Genomic DNA, 17,884 nt, shown 5'->3' on the forward strand with positions numbered 1-17,884 from the left:
TATGCGATTCAACACAAGTCAATGGTGGCGAAACGGCCACGATTCCGCAAAATAATTGGTAGTGCTGCGGATTTTTCCGCAATGATAATCTGCAGCGGAAATTTCCGCAGCATGTGCACAGCACATGGGGATTATCATTGGGGAACATGGCAGACCTTCTACCAAGCATTTTTTAAGCGCTTCTGCAGCGGAATTGCCACTGCGGAAACGCTTAAAAAACACATAGTGGGCACACAGCCTAACAGTGATCAAAATGTCATACCGAAACTAAAATGGTATGAGTAAAAATTTCAAATCCGGGTGCAAAAAAACAAGAAGTAACATGGCTCCATTTTTTTTTACCATTTAAAAAAACAAAAACATACAAGTTGGGTATCCTCACAGTCACAAGGACTTGGAGAATCAAGTTGCTAGCTCCATTATTTTCTCCCCGTTTTACAGAACACTGAATGGTAAAATAAATGCAGGCATTGGAAACCTACAACTCGTTCCGCAAAAGACATGCCCTCTTACTGCTATGTGGACAGAAAAATAAAAAAAAATAAAAAAGTTAGGGCTCTCAGAAGGAAACTGAGGAAAAAACACAACGCAAAAACTGAAAATCGCCATGACGGGAACAGGTTTACTAAAAAAGATTAGTGACCAGGATGAGATAGTTCCTTATGTCTAGTTTAGCACGTCCTTTTTGTTTTTTAGCTCCAGAATGATAATATGCCATTTATAGATTACTAGCTGAACTATTAAAAGCAGGTCAAGTTTTACAGGATATTCTGGTGCTGTACTCGACTATCTCCGGCAGTCCAATAAAGAATTAATGAAGCAATGGTTGATCATGTGTATCTGCTGATCCATTGAAAGGGAGACAGAAGTGCCCTGGTCAGTGAAAAGGTGATACAATTCATACTGGAATACCCCTTTAAATAGGGTGTACAAGATTAACAATACACATTAACAATCACATGTCAACAAGTTGTATCTGATATTGCAGCTCAGCCCAACTCCCTCTGAAATTAAGGTGTAATACCATACAAATCCAAGAACATGGGTACTGATTTTTTTTTTTAGAATGTCGCCATGTAAAACATTATTAAAATTTAATGTGTAATCTCCAATGGGATTTTACATGTGTAATGTTTTAGAAGTTGTTAAAAAAGCACCAATAAAAGTCTGTAACATGAAAAAAAAAAAAAAAAACACATTTTATTGCACTTAAGTTATAAGAAAATAAAATTTCTAAGTGAATCAAACCATAGACACAATCCCTTTAAACATTGTTTTCCTCCATCACATCATGTTGTTACAGAACTGGAAAATGAACCAAATGGAATCGGATTATTTTAAAACCAGACTATAAATAATGAAACAAAAAATAGGATGAGGAGGAACAAAAAAAGAAAAAAAAAAAAAATTTGTTGTTTTTCTTTTTCAAAAAGTCGCATAGGATACAGTGTTAAACCACTTTTCACAGTTCGGCTTGAGTTGTGATTCTTGGAACATGAGGCAAATTATATGACATTTGCAATTTGTATTACATTTGCACGTGAAGCTCGCACTGCAAAAAAAAAAAAAAAAAAAAAACTTAAAACTCTTGCCTTCTGCTTCATTTGTCAGCATGCCCTGTTGGACTGTAACAGCTGTTTTCCCCCAAATACTGTCATCTATGGAGTCTGATCAGTTTTGTTTTTGTCAGTTGTGTTAAGTACTTTTTATTTTTATTTAAATATATATTTTAACATTCACCACAGCCTCACAACAAAAAAGTTCCCAAAAGAACAGGCTACAACTCCTCTGTTCTAAGGAATGTGTTTACATTTTGCTCAAAAAAGAAAAGAAAAAAAAAAAGAAAAAGAAAGAAAATAAGCTTTACACACTCAAATCTTTTTTCATTTTTTCTTTGCAAGCAAACTTCACTCTTAATTATCTGAAACTGGCCCACATTCGGCCTCTTAGAGGCACAGTGGATTCAATTTTCAGTGGCAAAAAAGTTTTGTTTTTTTTTCTGTATCCAAACTAGAAGAAATTTGGAATTCAGTCTGGGACTAAAACGTCACAGCAGTAAAATAATAATAAAAAAAAAAAATTTGCTTTTTTTTTTTTTTTTCCCCTCTCCTTTCATTTAGCAGCATAAATATGTTTGGCCACTGGGAATACAGTACAGCTGTGGGACAACAATCCCATTTAGAAAAGACCTACTTTGCTAGCACCAGCATCAAGATTTATATCCATCTGAGATCGTAAGGACAAGCTTGTCACCCCAGAGCAACATATACATTGAAACATGTAGATGGAAGCAACAGGAAGTAGAGAAACAGAGGCTAATACTGTGATTGATTGACATTGGCAATAGTCCACAACAAAAAAAAGTGATGAAACTGTACAAAAAAAAAAAAATTCACAGTTATTTTTTTTTTCAGCATTTGAAAAACAAGAACATGACTTTGTTGCAACTGCTCTCTTCTGAAGTCAACCAGTAATTTGTGAAGCGTTTAGTTAGGGTCTAGCTTTTAGGACAGCCCAGCTACTTAGGCTGCCCTATGACCAATTGGAGACTGCTAGAAATAAATGCACCTGGTTTGGAGAGTCCTACTTTTTGCAAAGGAAAAAAAAAAAAAGGTAGCCCACGTCAAAATGGAAAGTCATTTTGTGACAAGATGTCTTCTCGTACACCATGTGTAGGTCTTTGCCGTATGTTGTCCCAAGCCTAGATCCTGTTTTGCCAAGGCCAATGGATATTTTTGGAGGGAAGGGCTGGGTAAGAAGTGGGAATCATTTAAAAAAAAAAAAAAAAGGGAAATTATGCAGTCTAGAAATTTGGACAAATTTATATCCCGAGCCTTCACTTCATGTCCACATCAAAGTCCAGCACCAGCAGCTTTGTCTCCTCAGTCCCATTTCTGCTTCCGACAGCACATACAAGCTTCGTGTTGGAGGCCCGAATTCGCCACACAACACCTCCACTTCCTCCACTTTCTAATGTGACCAGGTTCCTAATAAATTCACCTGTTTTCAAGTCCCACAGTTTTACAGTCCCATCATCTGAGCTGGTTATTACAAAATTCTTGTTGAACTGTAGACAAGTCACAGCACTTTGATGTTTGTTGGGACCTATAGAAATAAAAATAAAAAAAGAAGTTTAGTGGGTTATTGTAGTTAATTTAAAAAAAAAAGAAAAAAGTTACAAAAAAGACAGTGCAGAATTCTACATCTGCTCACATTATACAGCCAAATCAGAAGGTGGGGGGGAGAGTCCATTATGACCAACTCTATTTTTTTGGAGACTTGAAATGATGCAAGTCTACTGCTGACTTTCACAGGGTTCATCAACTCAATCGGAAGCCATTTCAGACACTAGGATTAGTAAAACAGCTTTATAAAAGACACCACATTGGGGGGGGGGGAGAGATGTAGGAATATAACCCTACCATAATACTGGGGTAATTTGCCCCCCAAAATTACCATACCAGTCTTGTGTCAGCTTTGTTTTCTGCACCTACTCAACAAGGAGACCTGCCCTAGTGGGCCGAGGGAGTGGCATAAAATGTGACTAACCATACTAAAATTGCATCAATACTTTGGCATAAGAAAGTCAACCAGCAGGTAGTGTAGACAAGTTTCTTACCTATGTCGAAGTTATAATTGTTTGTAATATAGATTATATTTGTCCGTTAATGGCCACAGTGTATACCTGTGTCTACTTATTATAGTAACAGGTGTGCTGGCCCTGCTTTTCGGTTTTTCTACAAGTTTGTTGTACTCTATACATTTGGAAGTGCAGCCGCCCCCTTGGGCAGATCAGGACCTGGGCACCTGTCTGTAAGTAGATAAGCTGCATAGCCCATGTCTATTGAGGCCCGCTAACACAAAGCGAGGTGAGTTACTAGAGTTAGGGACTATCCCGATTGGGTACACCTTGTCGCAGTGGGATGCTTTTGTGCTTTTTTGATATAAAAAAAAAAGTCAACTATACCCTATGTTTTTTACTTACTGTAGTGTACCTGCACATTATGTTTTTATTCTAAGTTATCTCAAATTTATGATCTAGAATGAGCTGCTGCCATACATTTGCCAAAGGATAAGCCAGTCTAGTTGAAGGTTACAATGTCTAAACATTAGATCGGAATAAGGTTTGCCCCTTTATTCCCAAATAATAAATGGGAAATGAAAATCTGACCTCATTAACATGAAACAAGTTTTAGGCTCTAAAAAAAGTAAAAATATGAAAAGAATTCAACACTGCAATAAAGATAACTTTGGCTAGCAGACCATAAAAAAATCTCAAGAATGACATATCAAAAATCAAATCTCTTCCATTACTCGGGGCTTACTAGCGCCTTATTAGACCCAATGACTTAATTAGACTGGGAAGCAGCATAAGCTGTCTAGTCAAATAAATCAAGAGACTGGAATGGGGAGGATTCACTCTCCGAAGATTAGATGCAGAGAAGTGCAAAGGACAACTGAGCTTTTTATTTCCCTGCAAATATTTTCCTTCTGAACCAAAATGAACTATTTTTATGGCACTTTAAATGACTTTATTCAAAGCATCTGGTATTAAATCTAAATTCTAAACTATGTTAATGCAAGTTTCACAGCAGACACTTATCGCCGAGATTTCTAGAGCGTGAACAGATTTGACATCTCCAAACACAAATAGTTATTTTATAGACTTAATATATTAATCTGTTTGGGCTTTGTGAACTACAGGTAACATCTTGTATGAGCTACATACAGGCAGAAAGCTGCTCTACAGTGGGTACGGAAAGTATTCAGACCCCTTTACATTTTTCACTCTGTTTCACTGAAGCCATTTGGTAAATTCTAAAAAGTTCTTTTTTTTTCTCATTAAAGTACACTCTGCACCCCATCTTGACTGAAAAAAACAGAAATGTAGAAATTTTTGCAAATTTATTAAAAAGAAAAACTGAAATATCACATGGTCATAAGTATTCAGACCCTTTGCTCCTTTACCAAATGGCTGCAATGAAACAAAGAGTGAAAAATTTAAAGGGGTCTGAATACTTTCCGTACCCACTGTATATAGTGGATCTCTGTACTAAACACTGAAAAGAGAAAAAGACCACCAAATCAGCCATCAATGGTCACTACATTATAGGCCTCGTCTCTTGGCTTACTTCATATCAAGAGGAGGGGGTTTAGCCAAAGATTGGAGAGCTTATTACCTTGCAATGTCTGTAAACACTGTCCTGTTTTAATGTCCCAGATTTTAACAGTAGAATCTGCATTTCCAGACACAAGGATGTTGTCCTTCAGTTCCATTCCACTGGTTAATGACTGGTGCCCAGTAAGAGTGTGGATACAATTCCCAGTCTCCACATCCCAGACTCTGATTGAGGTATCCAAAGATCCACTGACAACATGGATGCCATCAAACTGTCAGGAAAAAAATAAGTGTGTTAGATTATAGGGACATTACATCAGGGTATGAAATGCAGGTGCTTCAACCAGCAGACCTGTAATTCACAAGTAACATTAGAAGTTGGGCAAATAGTAGGAAAAGCAAGATAAGTAGTAGACGTTGGCCGAGGACCTTGGGCTTGAATCCAAAAGTTTCCAAAATCAGTGGGAAAACTTAATACACTTCACCCATATAACCTTTGAGACACAATTCCTGTATTTCTCTCTATCCAAACTTGTCTGGTACTAGAGCTTCAATTAAGGCACCAATGAAGGTACTGGCTCTCCAGGATGGTTGAAGGTTTGCAGAGTGATACAAGTATCCATTCAATTTGAAAAGTGTTTCTTTTGATGGGCATTTGACATAAGTAAATTTACTTCCATTGGAGAAAAAGAGAAAACATTTTTCTACCTTTCAATTTGGAAAGAATAAAGGAAATTAAACAGGAAGGATTAGTATAAACTGGTAGAATAATGGCGTAGGAAATCACTGCATGGACGGTCACCAATATTTTAGGAGCAGAAACATTTTATTATAATATAGAGATATATCTCTATCACTACTATTTTTCCCATACGTCAAGAACGAGTAGCATGCACAAAACTAGCCATACAATGCCATTCCTACATGCCACCGTGGCATTGTTTTTAACACAAATTCCAATCTTATCATTCCAGATCAAGTTTATTCACCTTACATGACACACAGGTCGGCTCGTCTTGTAATTATACCAATATATTCCCTGGTTCCAAAACACAAGTCAAAAATAACATGACCCATGACGCAAAAAGGGATGCTCCCTAGATCTCAAAAATGTAAAATTAAATTAGGTCACAAGTACTCATTGTACAGTAATGCAATGGAAATAAGGCAGATAATCAGTGACCTACAATGGTACAGCCAATCACTTTGAGAAATCAGATGTTCCCTGTAACCAGAGGGCATGTCTGCAGACAGAATGAAGACAGCAGAGTCTGATGGTAAGGGCACGAAGTAATGAGCTATGAGCAAAGTAAAGAGAAACCGTAATGGCATTTGACCTACATACATTTATAATAACAGACGCAGACCCAAAATCTGTTTTTGCAGACACACAATTCCTGACACAATAAAGCTAATTCTTCTTTTTACAAAATGCAGAAGCAGGAAAGAAAAAAAATAATAATCCCAGTAAGGGATGTTCTTACCTGTAACGAATAAACTCTGTTTGTATGGCCTTGCAGTGTGTGTAAACAGGTTTCGGTCTCTGGATCCCAGACTTTCACCATGAAATCATAAGCCCCGCTAACCACTCTCCGCCCATCATACTGAACACAGCGGACAGCCGCTACATGCCCCATGAGAACATGTAAGCACTGTCCCGTCTCTATATCCCACACGCGAAGGGTGGCATCTCGTGACCCACTTACAACCCTGTGGATGATAGCATTGGAAAAACGTCATTATTATATGCCATAGGTATGAAAGTTTAATTGGTCACTCATTCTATAATAAAGATTACTAAGGCAAATCATTTAACAGGTATTAATATTGTAGCCAAGGAGAGACACACATCCGCAGAAGAGCTGCATACACAAGAAAAGACTTTTTGCTACATTTTACATAGGTCACTTCTTTATTTAAGACGCTTCATAGCAATTCCAAAAATTGTTTCCAAAAGTAATTAAGAAAATTAGTCAATGGCTGTTAAAAACTAAAGCGGCTCAATGCTTTCTAGCAATGACAGTGGTCAGACATCATCAGACATTGGTTGATCATTAATGGCATATCCTAGGGATAGAATACTAATGTCTATGATGAGCTAACCCCTTCCAGCACAATTCAGCTATTCACAAATTATTAATAAAACATGTAAATGAGAACTTTTCACGGCTGTAACTACACAGCTTTAGCAAAGGGCAATAGGGGCCACAAGGGAGATAAACTAGATAATCCATGTATTTAGGATTCTTGTGATACAAAGTTCTGACCTTTTTTCATGTAGATGCATGCAGCGCACAGTGGAGGTATGTCCATACAGAGTGTGTATACATTCCCCAGTCTCTGCATTCCACACTTTTAACGTCCTGTCTGTGGAACCACTGATGATTATGTTATCTCTCATCTGAGATGACCAGACTCCACCCGTATGACCAACAAGAGTTCGAAGACACTGGAACGAGATCGTTTTGGTTTAGAAAACATCAGAAACGTGATATGGAGTCAGATGGTGGGCGACATCTAGACTGTGGAATTCACAAATCAAACAGGAAAGCCAACGCACCAAAATGTGTAGATAAAAGTAGCACAAAAATGACGATGATCCCCACTGGGCCCAGAAAAATATATATTTTGCCAACAGTTGAAAGGCTTCGAAAAGTCAGACACAAAGAACATGGTCCACAGTCAATTACTACAAAAAACATGTATCACCATTGCTCTGATATGTGGCATCTGGAAGTGTCTTACTCCTTTTCCACAGTCTGCATAATGCAACATACAGAGAGTGGAAGCTGTGGAAAAGGAGTAAGACACCTCCAGATGCCACACATCAGAGCAATGGTGATACACACAATAATAAATATTATACAGAGCGATTGACCTTTGACTCTGTTCATTCATTGCCCAATGCAGATATTTCATCCTCCGCTAGTTAAGCACTAGGCTTAAATCAGCTGGTAAATTGTCCTATAGGTGGAAATGGGATGTGATCTGAAGGGGAAGAGTCACTGCAGAATTGGCACATTAGATCCTTGGATCCCTGTCAATTAATGTCTCTCATCAAAGAGAAATATATGGTTCTAATGTGCTGGATTTTCATTCCCTGGAGACATTCCCACATAGACCCAACAACCTCTAGCACTTACTGTAGAGGTTGCGATGGGGAAAGCGCATTCTTTCACATATGGTGGAAATGCACAAAACTGTAACCTTTTTTGGGTTAAGGCAGATTCTCGTAGGCAGATGGTCTCTAATGTTATTCTATGTAGATGTTTATGGGATGTTCTCCTGGTACGACACATTCCAGATTTTCCAAAGACTACTCAAAGATTGCGCTCCACATGTCTCCTTGTTGAACAATTTTCTATTGTCAGCTCCTGGAGGACACAGTTAGTCAGCATTGACTTCACTATATCTCTCCTGCATAACAAAATCATTGAAAAAATAGTCTTTATGCTTCAGGATTGGAGGTTTTCCATCAGTACATGGTCCTTCCTGTACCAGTATTGCCTTTATAATGAGACTATGAAACTGTATTTCTCTGGAAGGAGGCACAAAGGTATAGGATTGTTGACTTAGTCCCCAGAACTTTGTTTTCCCCTCTTTCCCTTATTTTTTATTGGTGCATTGCTTCGAGGTTGTTCTTTTCACTTTCGGGGTGTGTGTCTTTGTTTTGTTGCTTTATTTTTCGTCTCCAGCTTTGATAGAGAACCAAAGTATCACGATGGACATGCGGATTGTGACGGTCTTCAAATGCATTTCCTCTTTTGTATTTGTACAGCAAAAATATTTTTGGAACCATTTTAGGCAGAATCAATGTAAAACACCTTTATGCCAAAAAAGGGGGCTATATAATTTTCTAGTTAGATAATAATGCTACAACTTCTAGAACCCTCCTTAGTAACAGATGAACGTCTGGATACATATTTGACAGTATATTCATTGTGCTCATGCTATTTTCTAACACTCTCTTATTCTAAGCTGGATCGTTGTTAAAGCCTGTTACTTTTTAATAACATTTAGTGTGAGTCAAATAAAGAAGGCATTACATCTTGCTCTGAATCGAGCCATTTTCTATCATTACTATAAAGTACATTCTGCCTGAGAAACCCACTTGACATATACCGGGGATGTGTGCTGTGGTATAAAGCCTTCCCACTTGCACACATGATGTAAGCCCGACTCCATTACCATATTATCAAATATATTTATAAGCAGCCGGTGACTCACACGGATATTATCCTCAGAAACCACAAGATATGATCTCCTAGCCGTCCTTTGTTCCTTTCGCTTGTGAAGCCTCTTATGGTGATTTGTACCACCCCTACATGTACCAGACGAGGTAAAGACACCAATGATTCATAGCCGTGTTACATGCATTAAAAGTTGGACTTGCCAACCGCCCAAGGCATGCATTTTTGTCTTGGATTATTGTCAGGCTGAATCAAGCAGATCTTGTAGTAAGAGAGGAATACTAATATATAGCAGCACCCACATGGTGAACCCACCAAATCCCTCACTTACACTTTAGATAGCTGTTGTAACTCAAGGTTCAATTCACTCGGCTGCCTCATTTTACATTTGTTGTTTTTTAGATAGCCGTCAATTGAACTATCTTTTAGGTTTCTTAGCCAATTCTCCCATACACAGGAGCACACACTCGACAAAGCACTGCTGCCAGCCATCTCTGGCGACGGCTTAACTCAGAACAAGAAGGATCCGCAGTCCGAAATAGGACATGTCCGCTGCTTAACTCTCCCAACAATCATCTGTCTGGGAGCTCCCATACACATTAGACTGCCAGCCAAACCACTCTATATCAGCATTGTTTCTACAAAGACACCATTCCATTAGACTTTAGGAATCCATTTTTCTTTTTAGTAGCCTCGTCACCAAGAACCACCCAAAATGTTAGGTGCCAGCTGTGGACTTCTACAATGACTTAAAACTTTCTTAGACTTTCCAAGCCCAGCTTCATGCGAGTTCTTGCCCCACCAGAAGTCTAATGACCCCGACCAATAGCTTCATAGAGATTACTGAGCATCTGTCTGTCCGAGTCATTAGATTCTTGGTCAGGTCAGGACTTGCATTCACAATTATGAGCCCATCCTAAACTTTAGAAACTGACTTTAGGCTGTATGTTGAAAGGATTAAGATTTAAATGAAAATTCCCAGAAATACTGGGCATATACTAAAAGTAACAATCAAGAAATTATTTGATAATGGACTCACTGCTACTAGAAAACCCATCATTACTGTGGCTCATTAAGCTTTGGTTGGGTCATATAAGAAAGAAGCACTACATGTCCCATAATTATTCAGATGTCCCACAGCTACTTCTAAAGAAGAAAGGCATGAATATCCACTACAGATTATAGGGCACTGTGTATTAACACGTTACTTTACTAACCAAGGTTTTCAATATTGATTTTATATGAGGAACATTAAGTAAATCTCACGCAGCATGAAAATTTGAAGACATCACCCGACCCTGTTTCATGGGAAAAGGTTTGTGCAGAAGAATGTGGACAGACAGGGAGTGGTTGCACACCGTACCTCCTGAAGGCACGTCTTACAAGGAAACCAAGCCGCCGTAAAACATGGAGCTACAAGCTGTAAGCACAAAAGTACACCCGTCTCCTGGAGCCTAAGCAATCAGCAGCAAATTCAGATGGCAGACGAATAAAAAGGCTTCATGAAAGCGACACGAAGTAATATGGTTCATATTCAGACAACTCCTATAGTGAAGGATGCAGAAAGATGACCTGCATATTTGTATATACAGTCAGGTGGTGGAGGAACAAGGTACTTTATGGTATCAGAGCAATAGATTTTTTTTTTTATTGCCCTGAAAACACTGAATAAAAGTTACACTCTGCTCAAACCTCCCCAAAGTCTGCCTTACCTATAGCGGGAAACAGTGGGGACGTTGAGCACAATTAGACTACGTTACTACCACAAATGACTAGAAGCACCCAAGACAAGCAAGAGATGAAAGAATGAAGAACAACCATAGGAAGACTCAAAGTCCAGCGCCTCTGCATCAATAGCAAACAGTGCTAAAAACACCACGTACAACAAAGTAACCTACCTTTCCAGTAACTGCTGACCACACTTTTAAAGTGTTATCATCAGAGCCACTAACTATTCGGTTACCGCAAAACTGGAGACAAGTAATCACATGATCATCATGACCTTTGAGCACCTAGGAAAAAAAAAAGCATGGAATAAATCTATAAATGAACGCTTTCATTACCTTATTCAGGGAGTATAATCATAACCATAAGACCACCGTATTTTACTTTGTTTCAGAGATAGACATTTAAAATTGGAATCAAATTGGTACCATACATCAGACTAGTGTCAATTTTTCTTTAGAGGGGTTATCGACAACCCCTTCTTTACTACTTCCACAGCGTAAAATAAAAACAGATATTCACCTCTCACACCGGCGCCATTCCAGCGATGTCAGTGTCAGGTCTCCCAGCGGTCACGTGTTGTTATGTCACGTGATTGCTGCAGACAATCAGCATACATTAATGGGCTGCTTTGCTCATATACTTACGTATGAATCTCGGACGGCCAAGGGAAGTGTGAACTGCAGTCCATTAGCAGCTGCTGATTCTTATGCTATGTGAGCACTGCAGACAATGTCACGCAGGCCCTGATATCGCTAGATTGGCGTCTGTGTGAGAATATCTGTTAATTTTACAATAGGGAATATAGTATTTAGGAAGGGGTTGTCCAAGTAGTGGACATCCCCTTTATTTCAGGCTGCCCATTAGGTGGTAACAAGTACTCAGCTTGAAGCTGGAATACGAGATAAAAAGTGATACTTTAAAGGTCATATATAAAAACTTATATGGATGACACCACAGCCACTTTTCTCATTTGTAATCATATATATCTTTTTTCGGAACTAACCTTTGGGGATTTAAGTTCGCCTCGTCGCCAGTTTGTATCAATTCTGTGTTGTCTAATATAAGCGCTTTTCCATGGACTGTGTGTGAAACCGGGTTTTAATACTTTTCTTCTCTTTATATGCAATGGTTCATCAATACCTAGGTGTGAAACATAACATTAATGCATATATGTGTAAATGCAGAATTCTCACAATCCAAAAAAAATGCAATTCCCTTACCATCCTCTTTGCATTTTTCCCTCCACAAGAGGTTGTCTTCGGCTAGTATTCGCCAGTACCGACAAGTCTGTGCTGCTTGGAGAAGATCCTTGGGTTCAAGAAATGAAAGAACGTACAACGCCAACTGGAAAAGAAAGACGTCCATAGAGTAAAATCAAATGTTTGTTCAGGAGAAATGCGACATAAAAGGTAGAAGGTACAATACAGTAGTCCAGGGCAGTGGAGTCGATAAGCCAAACAACCGACTCCACAGCCCTGCCTCACTACTGAGCGTGTACATAAAGTGCAGCACAGATTCATCTCAACTAAAGGCAGAGATCCTTTGTTCTATTCCTGATCTGACATTTATAGGACATTTCATAACTTTCCCAAATTCTTATGAAAACATTAACAGCACATCCTGCATTGAACTACTGTACCAATTTGTATGGGGGTTGTCCGTAGCATGGAAGCCTATGGGTAATGCATGGATCTGCATGTCATAGGTCTCTTCTGGATACATGCAACAACCTTTAATTACATCTTGCTTTACCCATAAGGGGCTGTCTACACTTGGGGAAAAAAAAATAAATCACACCTTAAGGATTCTTGCGGTTTCTCCTGTAATCTGTCCAGAACAAGATGTACAGATACTGGGTCTGTACAGCGTGTACCAGTCACGCAGACATGCGACCGTCACAGTCAATCAATGGCCACAGCGATGATGCCTTGGTCATTGGCTGCAGAGGTCACATGACCATCCTGCCCGAACAACATTAGAAGAGAAGAGGTGGAAATTGGTAAGAGGAGTAGAAACTACTTTTGTCAGAAAATTAATGGGTGACAATTCCTTTAAAAATCCATTTGATACAGACAAAAGAAAACTGCAGCATAGGGGGGGGGGGTATAATATTTCTTCTGGGCCTCCTTTGTTATAACCCATGAAGACACATTCTTAATATGGCGTGTCTCCTTTCTTCATCCGCTCTATTTAGTCAAACCCGACCAAACTGTAGGTACATGACTTTCTGTATTGCAGTATGGTGTAATGCCAGATTGCAACTAACAGCTGGCTCTAGTAAATGAGACCCATCAAATCAGGAAGGAAATGACTTATTTCTAAGTGTAGTTCTCTGAAGACACAATCTTACAATGGATTAAATTAAACTGCGGCTGGAAAATCCTCTTAAACATGCCAACCACTAAACAATAATCATTTCACATGGACATCAAAAACCTGGTGTGCATGGGGTTAAAATGAAGCAAAATAAAAAAAAAAAATAATTCTGTGGAGGCAACTTGAAGTACTGTACATTTGCACATAATTACAGCTGAGTATTTGTGGTTTTAGTACCAGTCCTGAAACAATAGACATGTAATGGAAGCCACAGGGGGGATTTCACTTGGACTATAATTACTTTTACATAAGAGGGGAGAGGAAAAAAGAATCATTGAGGAGTTAAAAAGACATGTCATGTGAGGTGAAGCCTTATGTAGAAAAGGTCACCATAGATGCCCTGGGGCACATCCTTGTCTGGGGTCACTAACCCAAAATAGTAGTCAATAGAGGACCCAGGAGATAAAGCAGACATTGGACTGTGGGGCTACACTGACATTAATGAATACGACACATGGGAAGAAATATTACCAAGTTATTCCAGCATAAGGGATTGTTCACACGCTGGGCTTTAGCTGCACATTAATTCAAGGGTAAAAATGTGCAGTTTCCAGTACCAGCAAAATGAAGGAGATTTCTGAAATTGCATGCACGCTGCTTATTTTTTCCTTGCAGATTGGAAACCATTTCATATCTGCAGCGTGTCAATTCTTTTTGCAGCATTTTTCACCCATTCAGATGTTAGGAGGAAAAAAAAAAGCACTTATTTTATGCATCATTTTTCCTGCAAAAAGACACGTTTTGGGTGCAGAAATGACTGTTACTGGGGTCATAAACCTGCAATGACCTACCCTAAGGAGAGTCATTGCAGGTTACTACCCAAGGGGCGCACACTGCTCACAGGAGGCAAAGATAAAATAATGAAAAAAAAAACAAAAAGGTGTAGTTGACACCTAGAGAACACTTCAAATATTAAATCAGAAATTCTATTTAGTAGTTTTATTTTATCTGAGCAGCGTGGCAGCCAATGTGGTTGCCATTAAAGCCCCCACAAGGAAAAGTCATATAGCTTCATAGAGAACAAATCTGCACAGACTATATGTGCCATTATTGTATTGCAACATACATTTGTAGATTTGCTAGCTAGAGATTCGAAAAATACATAAAATGGCGAGAAACTAATATAACATAGGACCCATGTATACGGCAGGGACGTGTATGGCACAGCATGGAAACTGCAGATTTTAGAAGATATATATATTTTTACATACACCCATCTTCCCTTGAAAGCCATGCTTTTTGAGAACACCTATGTACATATTAATCTCAAGGAGCAGGTCATATGTGAATCTGAAGGAATAAAGAGGTAGAGTTCAGGTGTTTTCCGCATTCTCAACAAAGTAGTGACCAAATGGTTGCATACTTGAAAAACAAAACACATAGTGCTCACCCTCCCCACGGATGCTCTGGTCTCTGTTTATTGTCCGCAGCAGTGACGACAGGACTACAGTTCACATCAACGCTACAGCCAGTCATCAAGCTCAGCCACTCATGGAATATATCTCAGCAGAACGGCTGAGCTCATTGGTTGGCAGTGACGTACACTGTAGTCAATACCCCGAGAGGCGATGGAGAATCGGTGCTGGTCTAGAGAAGGGCGAGTACTGTATGAGTCTGTTTCATAGTAGTTATGCAGCCCATTGGACATCACTTTTTTTTTTTTTAAAAGTAGAAAAACCTTGTAAGACCCCATAAGTCAGCAATGTGGCCATGTGCTTGAGTCCGTCATGATCACTAAACGGAGTATGTAAAAACTTGAGAGAATAGAAACAACTCAAGGACATAGGCTTATATGTAGCTTATCCATCTAGGTGGAACCGCTCTGTTAATGGGATTAGTTCCTCTATATTATATAACCATAATCATTATGTCATCTACATCTTATAGCTTCAAGATTAAAAATCGACAAATAATTACTGGCACGTAATGCGATTTCACAGTCGTCCTTCTGACAGAACTGTAAATGACACCAAGATGGAGTCCTGAGGATGAACATCGCTGCATTAGGAAGCAAAGATCAAAAACCTGCTCACAACATGAATAATTCTCTTTCAGGAGCGCATCATCTGTCACACGACAGCCAGCCTTCATCTGTTTATCTGTCACTGCAGCAAGGCAATGGCCGGCGTCTGCAGAAGCACGGATGAAGGAGAGATGCCGGCTTACACTTGTGCACCGTCCTTTACTCAGTAATGGATGCAATATGGGGCGACAACAAGCTGCGCTGCTGAACGAGGAGCCTGCAATGCAGTGTGGATCAATGTGTTGTAGTGAGCAGACGATACATAGCATGAATCAGAGCTCCAGAATGCAGCAATGCTGGAAAACAGCAACTGTACGTGCACCAAACACAAGCCCCAGCTCCTGAACAACAAGCATCCACACTGGATGCACATCGAAGGGCGGGCGGGCGGGCGGCCAAACAAGACGCCATGGCCAGGTCAAGCAACACATGGTACGAATCAAATTTTCCATGCCAGTGTAGTTAATGCTAGAATGACTGCACACAGACACAAATGTGTCCGCTCACCTCCCCTTAAACATCAATTAAAGCACAAGTAACAGAATGTAATTAGCGAGTAAAAGGGGCAGATGAGGACGCGGTGGGTACACAGACAGCAGTGCCCGCTGCCACCTGACCCATCTCACCTCCTTAGGCAGTAAAGAAATGAAGTCCCGTTGAAACTGAGGCTCAATAACTTGCATCATATGCTTCACTTGGGTGGGTTCACAACTGTCGATGAGCTCATCCAGGGCGAGAAGCTTTTCTGGGCCACTCCAGCTCTGCAGAAAAACACATACATATATATTACTCACTATCTTGTCACCAAGTCTTCATTCTCAAGAAACCATTGAAAACAAAGAAAAAGGAAGATTTTACTTAAAGTTCCCTAGAAAAACGGTCACACAATGGCCTTCGAGTAATGCGGTGATGCTAGTATCAGGGGCATTGAGTAAAGCGGTCATCCATTATAGACAGCTATGGCATATGGATACCTTACATTCACTACATGGTGACTTCTACACCAGAAACAAAGAAAAGTGGACAGGACAGGAGTGTAGGTCTGCAGAGATGGGAAAGGCTTTTGGCGCTGCCCTGACTGCTGCAAATATTGCGGCACTTTGATTTGCTATTATAATTAAGGTATATGTAGCTCTCATAGAGCTTAAAATTAATCTGTCACCAGGTTTTTCCTACCCCAAACGAGAGTAGCATGATGTAGGGGCAGAGACTTCTATTCCAGCAACGTGTCACTTACTGGGCAGCTTACTGCAGTTTTCATTAAATTACTGGATATCTGCCAGTTCTCTGAAGGCTGATCTCTGTATAACCCCACCCACACCACTGATTGGGAGCTTTGTATATACTGTGCATAGGCAGAAAACTGCCAGTGGGGGGGGGGGGGGGGGTTATTCAGAGCTCATGAATATGGAGGCAGCAGGTTTACTAGTCCTCTAGTGATAATCATTGCAAACAGCCTAGTAAGTAACACATAACTGGAATCAGTGTCTCTCTATTATGCTGCTCTCAGATTAGGTGACAAACATGGTGACAGATTCTGGAAAATGCTGCAAATAGATTAGAATTATGGCTTTTAAAGAAACTATACTACAGTAGTGAAAGATCTGGAAGGAAAGCATGGTGACCGAGTGGTATAAAATACAGTCAAAATCCTTACAGAAGTGGCCAAATTCACCTAGTGCCTTACCAAATCTACCTCCGTATACAGTGAAAGGTCAGTCAATCTGATCTGTTTAGAAGGTGGCTTACTAAAGCAGATAGACACATGCTAAGTTGAATGATTTTCTGCCTTCTGCTTTTCACAACCTGCGCCATTTAAAGCACACACCTAGTAATAAACATTGAAAGTCAATAGATTGCCCCAGAGGCCACTTTACTGTCAAAAGGTCTCAGAAGTATTTCTTCATAAAGCCAAAACAATAAAGTGAAAAAACAAATTGGAGATTCTTGGAAGCCCTTTTATTGCTTTTGTAATAAGTGAAGCTTAGGAAATGAAAAGCATTTAAAGCTGTACAATGAAAGCACAACTTATCTGGTGCTGCACCCACAAGAAGGCCGAGCGCACTTCTCAAATGTCGGCCTGAAAGCAACAACTATTGTACATCAGAAGTAACAACCTGTGCGCCTGCCGTCTCACATCAGGGACCACGGACCATTACCGGAAAAAGCAATGAGTGACAAAGCATATTAAGTATGTGACAGAATGTGAATATGCCTGTCAATAGTGTCACTGTGTCCATGTAAACCAGTCATAGCACTGCCCACTATAAAACAGGATCATTGCGAACAATCAGTTCTCAGAAAAAGGATTCACCCTCTAGAACACGACGTCCACTAAGTGGGACTAATGACATAATCCTATCCTTCAACTACAACTCCTAAAGTAAAAAATTAAACGAGCACAGAAATCTATGACAAACATGACTATATACTTATGACAAGTCAATA

At 39.6% G+C, this 17,884-nt stretch overlaps 1 protein-coding gene across 5 annotated transcripts in view; it reads right to left on the reverse strand.

Annotated features, from left to right (window-relative positions):
- Positions 1-1,183: 1,183 nt before the first annotated feature.
- The window catches only part of FBXW7 (F-box and WD repeat domain containing 7), a 175,602-nt gene continuing 158,901 nt past the window's right edge, over positions 1,184-17,884 (reverse strand). For 4 of the 5 annotated variants that reach the window (XM_073642533.1, XM_073642532.1, XM_073642536.1 and 1 more), the window contains 8 exons: positions 16,063-16,197; positions 12,258-12,381; positions 12,041-12,177; positions 11,208-11,321; positions 7,387-7,568; positions 6,604-6,829; positions 5,181-5,391; positions 1,185-3,105 (listed from right to left, as the gene is read on the reverse strand). In XM_073642533.1, the coding sequence (XP_073498634.1) occupies positions 2,837-3,105; positions 5,181-5,391; positions 6,604-6,829; positions 7,387-7,568; positions 11,208-11,321; positions 12,041-12,177; positions 12,258-12,381; positions 16,063-16,197 (1,398 nt within the window). In that variant the 3' untranslated portion in view covers positions 1,185-2,836. Of the gene's footprint in view, positions 3,106-5,180; positions 5,392-6,603; positions 6,830-7,386; positions 7,569-11,207; positions 11,322-12,040; positions 12,178-12,257; positions 12,382-16,062; positions 16,198-17,884 lie in introns of all 5 variants that reach the window. The other variant, XM_073642534.1, reaches the window with a different exon arrangement.

Source organism: Phyllobates terribilis, unplaced genomic scaffold (genome assembly GCF_046119375.1).
Source record: "Phyllobates terribilis strain yellow unplaced genomic scaffold, ASM4611937v1 Scaffold_1__5_contigs__length_1240528914, whole genome shotgun sequence".
Taxonomy (NCBI): domain Eukaryota; kingdom Metazoa; phylum Chordata; class Amphibia; order Anura; family Dendrobatidae; genus Phyllobates; species Phyllobates terribilis.